The sequence below is a fragment of the Heptranchias perlo genome, chromosome 19 (genome assembly GCF_035084215.1).
Source record: "Heptranchias perlo isolate sHepPer1 chromosome 19, sHepPer1.hap1, whole genome shotgun sequence".
Classification (NCBI taxonomy): Eukaryota; Metazoa; Chordata; class Chondrichthyes; order Hexanchiformes; family Hexanchidae; genus Heptranchias; species Heptranchias perlo.
Window position 1 is genome coordinate 15,902,470 of NC_090343.1, and position 6,000 is coordinate 15,908,469.

Genomic DNA, 6,000 nt, shown 5'->3' on the forward strand with positions numbered 1-6,000 from the left:
CCTCCAATTCTGGCCTCTTGTGTGCACCCCGGATTCTCTCTGCTCCACCATTGGTGGCTGATGCCTTCACCTGCCCACGACAACTTGTATTTACATAACGCCTTTAATTTGGTTAAATGTCCCAAGGCACTTCACTGGAGCGAAATCAAACAAAATTTGACACCGAGCCACGTAAGGAGATATTAGGACAGGTGACCAAAAGCTTGGTTAAAGAGGTAGTTTTTAAGGAGCATCTTAAAGGAGGAGAGAGAGGTAGAGAGGTTTAGGGAGGGAATCCAGAGTTTAGGGCCTAGGCAGCTGAGGCACGGCCGTCAATGGTGGAGCGATTAAAATTAGGGATGCGCAAGAGGCAAGAATTGGAGTAGCACAGAGATCTCGGAGGGTTGTAGGACTGGAGGAGGTTACAGAGATAGGGAGGGGCGAGGCCATGGAGGGATTTGAAAACAAGGATGAGAATTTTAAAATTGCCGGACCGGGAGCCAATTTAGGTCAGCAAGCACAGGGGTGACCGGTGAACCAAACTTGGTGCGAGTTAAGATAGGGGCAGCAGAGTTTTAGATGAGCACAAATTTACAAAAGGGTGCAAGATGGGAGGCAGGCCAGGAGAGCATTGGAATAGTCGAGTCTGGTGGTAACAAATGCACGGATGAGGGTTTCAGCAGATGAACTGAGGCAGGGGCGGAGTCGGGCAATGTTATGGAGGTGGAAGTAGGCGGTCTTGGGATTGGAGCAGACATGGGTTCGGATACTCATTTCAGGGTCAAATAGGACACCAAGGTTGCAAATGATCTGGTTCAGCCTCAGATAGTGGCCAGAGAGTGATGGAGTCGGTGGCTAGGGAACGGAGTTTGTGGCAGGGGCCGAGGGTAATGGCTTCAGTCTTTCAAAGTTTAGTTGGAGGAAATTTCTGCTCATCCAGTACTGGATGTTGGACAAGCAGTGTGACAAATCAGCGGCAGTGGAGGGGTCGAGAGAGGTGGTGGTGAGCTACAGCCTAAGCCCGAAGCTCTGGAATTCTGTCCCAAAACCTCTCCACCTCTCTCCTTTAGACGCGCCCTAAAACCTACATCTTTGACAAAGCTTTTGGTCACCTATCCTAATTTCTCTTTACGTGGCTCGGTGTTAAATTTTGTTTGATAATCGCTCCTGTGAAGCGCCTTAGGACGTTTTACTACGTTAAAAGGCGCTTTATAAATGCAAGTTGTCGTTGCATCTTTTGTAAGCATTCTTATAAATAAATATTGGATATCCAACAATCGCACTCAGAACCAGTAGTGAAATAGGTTGTGAAAGCAACTTTAATTGACAACGCATCCGATATTCCATCCCCAGATGAAGTGAACCGAAGATTTTACTGAATTGTCCAAATTTTCAACAGGTGGCTCAGGAAAGCCTGCATTATGAAACTAACTGTCATTTTACCTCATTTTCATTAAAATCTGGTAGCCCCTCAGAAGTAACCTGCTTTTGTTCATCTGACAATACAAGAGATGAGAGATTTGTTCTACCAACTGTGGCACAGCAAGTCAGCCCATGAAATACTACACAGGTGTCAATAGGATGAAATCCACTATCAACAGAACATGGTCACTGTTTTTGGAACAAGTTGTTTTAAGAACATAACCTGCCTGAAAACTCGATGCCAGTTGTTAACTTTGTTCAGATGGCAACACTCTCATTGAAGAAGTCAGAAGACTGTACGTTCAAGCCGCACAATGGAGCTTGAATTCATTATCTAGGCTGTAGGTTTTTTAAAAACTGTCTACAAGGAGGTAGCATGACTGTAAAGTTGACAGATTTCTGTCCGTTCTGTAGGCATCATCTCAAACATTCAGTATTTTTTCTGCAAATTGTTGATTTACCAGGATGTTATTTTTGTCGCTGTATACTAAAATATTTTCTGCATCTATAGCACTGTTTTCCTTTGGTAGCTGACACTGTCCCTTGGAGGTTATGTGTTGCAAACCGCAGGGGGTCTCCGACACAGTAAAGTTTGAAAACATTGATATAAGCTGACACTCCAGCACAGTAGAGGGCGCACTGCATTGTCAAAGGCACCAATCTTTGAACTTACTCCTCGTCTGCTAGTTCAGGGGGAAGTTAAAACATCTCACTGCACTATTCAAAGAAAAGCAAAAAATTTCCCTGGTATTCTGGCCAATATTCCTCCATCAAATCAGTACCATGTACAAACTGACTGGCCATTCATCTCATGACCATCTATGCGGCGTTACTAGCATGGAACAGATGCCAGATTTACTTAATTGTGACAGTCAATGCACTTCAAAAAGTAATGCCTGATGTGAAACTTTGAGACATTTTGATATGACTAGCACTATAGAAATACAAGTATTAAATTAATTTTACAACAAACCTCCTGCAACAAAAACCTTTGCAATGTGGGTGTTACTTTTAAGTTTTATAATAAAGATATAAAGTTATAGCACAGATTAGATCAGTGATCCATATCATTCCATTAGAAACTACAATAATGCATATTCCTCTGGGAAGAAAACACTATACAAGGCAACAATGTGTTAAAAACAGGCCTGACATCTCTCAGCATTATATGCATATTCCAAAAGCACCAGCATTTAGAATTTTACTTCCTGGAAGTAATTTACATGTTTCGAGAAGCTTTAACATGGCTGCCTATAATGACACCACTATTACCAGCCAGAATGAGATGTTTGGGTAATACTCCCACCAATCATGCCTGGAGACCACACTGCTGTAAGTGACTGGGATTGATTTTAAGCACATAATTTGTATGTAACTGTCCTCAGCTCACTGCATTTTACTGGAAAAATCACCTTGCCTCGGTCACTAGTTGTTTGTAGTTTGCAGAAACTTTTTTTAAAATAGACTCTAACTGTTTGCTATAGTGTGCTGTTTAAATAGACTGTTTGTTGTAAAATAGACTGATTGCTGCGACTCCTGCCTGAAGTCCTGCCAACCTCCAGCTCATTGGCTGACACAGTGGTGTCACTGGAGACTCTGCTTGAACATAGCAAAAAATCCTAAGGCTGGAGGTCAAACTCGAGCAAGAGGCAAATAAGGGCAGGTGGCAGAAGGCACGGTTGAACAGGTAAGTTTTAAAGAGGCTGTGGAAGGTGGGGAGAGTTCCAGAGCATGGTGGCACGATGGCTAAAGGCTCTACCACTAATTAGAGTTGAGGGAGGGGAGGGAGCGCACAGCAGATCAGAGTTTGAAGAGCAGAGGATGGGAGCAGGGATGTAGGGCCACAAGAAGTTGCAGAGATACTGTGAAGTAAGGCCATGACAGGATATATACATGTTGAGGATTTCCAAGACAGGGAGCCAATTGAGATTGTCAAGGTCTGGGTGTGATAGGTGAATATGTGTGTAGGTTGGGATGAAGTTGACAGAGTGCTGAATGAGATGGTGTTTAATATATATATATTTTGCTTGGGATACTGGTGAGGAGATTGTTGGCAAGCTAAAACCAGGAGATGACACAAAGGCACAAATATGGATTTCAGTAACAGTGAAAGAAAGGGACAGACATTCCAGAGGGTGGAAACGGGTGGCTTTAGTAATGGACTAATGAGGTTTGAAGCACAATTCAGGATCCAACAGGGCACTGAGGCTGTGTAACATCATGTTGAGCAGCAGGAAGCAGGAATGGAACCAGGGGATTCCAGCTTTGGTATTGAGCTGCAAAAAGTTCTGGCTCATCGATGACTTTTTTTTGATGTTTGTTCATGGGATGTGGGCGTCACTGGCAAGGCCAGCATTTATTGCCCATCCCTAATTGCCCTTGAGAAGGTGGTGATGAGCCGCCTTCTTGAACCGCTGCAGTCCGTGTGGTGAAGGTTCTCCCACAGTGCTGTTAGGAAGGGAGTTCCAGGATTTTTACCCAGCGACAATGAAGGAACGGCGATATATTTCCAAGTCGGGATGGTGTGTGACTTGGAAGGGAACATGCAGGTGGTGTTGTTCCCATGTGCTTGCTGCCCTTGTCCTTCTAGGTGGTAGAGGTCGCAGGTTTGGGAGGTGCTGTCGAAGAAGCCTTGGCGAGTTGCTGCAGTGCATCCTGTAGATGATACACACTGCAGCTACGGTGCGCCAGTGGTGAAGGGGGTGAATGTTTAGGGTGGTGGATGTCAGCCAAACAGTTAAGTGAGCATAACAACTGTGGTGGAAGGGTAAAGGTGGGAATCTAGGGGAAATCAAGGATCAGGCAGGAAAGTGGAGTTGAGGGTGAAGATCAGCCATGATCTTATTGAATGGCGGAGCTGGCTCGAGGGGCCATATGGAATAGTCCTGCTTCTATTTCTTATGTTCTTAATTACCAGTATATTTATGCATAATATCAATGACAGACAACATACAGATGAGGAATAGGAAGTGGCTGAGGTTTGAAACTTTGTTGCACACCAAGGTATGCATGTGGAAGAGGAGAAGGCATTGCAGATGTGTTGACTATATTGGGGCAGGTAGACCATGGAGGAGAATCAGTGGTGGAGGATGATGTAGTCCAACACATTGAAAGAGGAGAGGATTTAATGCACCACAGTCACATTGACAGAATGTTGGTGGCTTTGACCAGCATGGTTTTAGTGCTGTGGGCAGGATGGGGTGCGCACATTAACAGGTGTAGTGGGAGAGTTAGACGTGGAGTTGGGTGGAGACAGCACATTCCAGAAGATTAGAGAGGAATAGGTTGGAAATGGGGAGCATAATTAAAGAACTGAAAAGTCAATGGTAGGCTTTTTAAGGAGCAGAGTAATTATAGTTTTAAAAGGTGATGGGAGGAAACAGTACCTGAGGGGGAAGAATCAATGAAGTTGGTAAACACTGGATTGAGAAAATAGCTGATTGGTCGGGGGCTGCGCCAGGAAAGGGCAAAAACGAGAGGTGGCGAATGAGAGTGGTGAGGGCTGCGTTAAGGGTATCAGAGAAGCTGGTTAAAGTATTGTATGATCAGGGGTGCTCAGGAGGAGAGCAAGAGTTAAGGCTGTAGAGATGGCCCCAATTTTAGAGATTCAAAAACACGTGTGTTCCTCACAACTGAGAGAGAAGGACGGAAGTGGGATCGAAGAGGTGGGTCCTTCCGACCAGAATGTCCCACAACCTCGCCATTATAACCTGGTCTGGGAGTGTTGAATGGGACGGCACCATCTGCGTTTCCTGATGTCAAACTATATGCAGATGGGCGAGTTTTGGAGCGGCTGGTGGTGAAGGTTCGGCCTCCGCCCGCAATTTCCCCGACAGGTTCACATCCTGATTGAAGCTGGACCCGGGCTCGGGTCTTCCTTCCTCCCGCCCGCCGGCTGCTTCTCACCGCGCCCCGGCCCCCGAGCTCCAAACAAGAGTGAACCGATAGGAAGGGTCGGGGAAAGCCACGTCCGCACTGAGGCGCTGCCGCTGCCGCCGCCCCCGTTACCGGCAGCGGTCAGCTTATAGGCACGATGCCCCTTGGGGTTGGTGCACCGAACCGACGGAGCAGCGCCCGCCCGCCCCGCTCCCCGGCCATTTCACTCCCATTACCTGCAGCTCCCATTGTCACCGCGTCTCAGGTCGTCACCCAGCCGGAGGGAGGTCAATCTGTCCGCACATCCGCTTCCGGGTCAGCGGACTCATCCATTCCACTCAGAGGGTAAACTAAGATAAAAGATTTAAATATTTTCAGCTTTAAAGATCTGAGACAGTTTGACCGTTTGATAAAATATCTTTAACTTGAAGGGATGTGTCACAAATAGCTCTCACTTTTGATTAAGAGGCGACGAGATTGAACCATTCCCCCCCCCCCTCCAGTCCACAAAGTTGGTAGATGGCTGATAATATTAATCAATTTTGTTAAATATTTTAATTTTAAATGCGTTACTGATGTCAAAATGTTTCTCTTCGTCAGAAAATTTGTTTTTTATATTTTTGAAAAGTTTTAATGTTGGGCGGGACGTATTGTGGATGTGTTTTAATTCCATTGGCTGCTCTGACCTGTCAGTCATGTAGAGCGGGAATGAAGAGCCACGAG

At 45.8% G+C, this 6,000-nt stretch overlaps 1 protein-coding gene across 2 annotated transcripts in view; it reads right to left on the minus strand.

Moving 5' to 3' along the window:
* The window catches only part of rpn2 (ribophorin II), a 49,643-nt gene extending 44,030 nt beyond the window's left edge, over positions 1–5,613 (minus strand). For both annotated transcript variants that reach the window (XM_068000383.1, XM_068000382.1), the window contains exon 1: positions 5,514–5,613. In XM_068000383.1, the coding sequence (XP_067856484.1) occupies positions 5,514–5,526 (13 nt within the window). In that variant the 5' untranslated portion in view covers positions 5,527–5,613. The remainder of the gene's footprint in view (positions 1–5,513) is intronic.
* Positions 5,614–6,000: the final 387 nt, after the last annotated feature.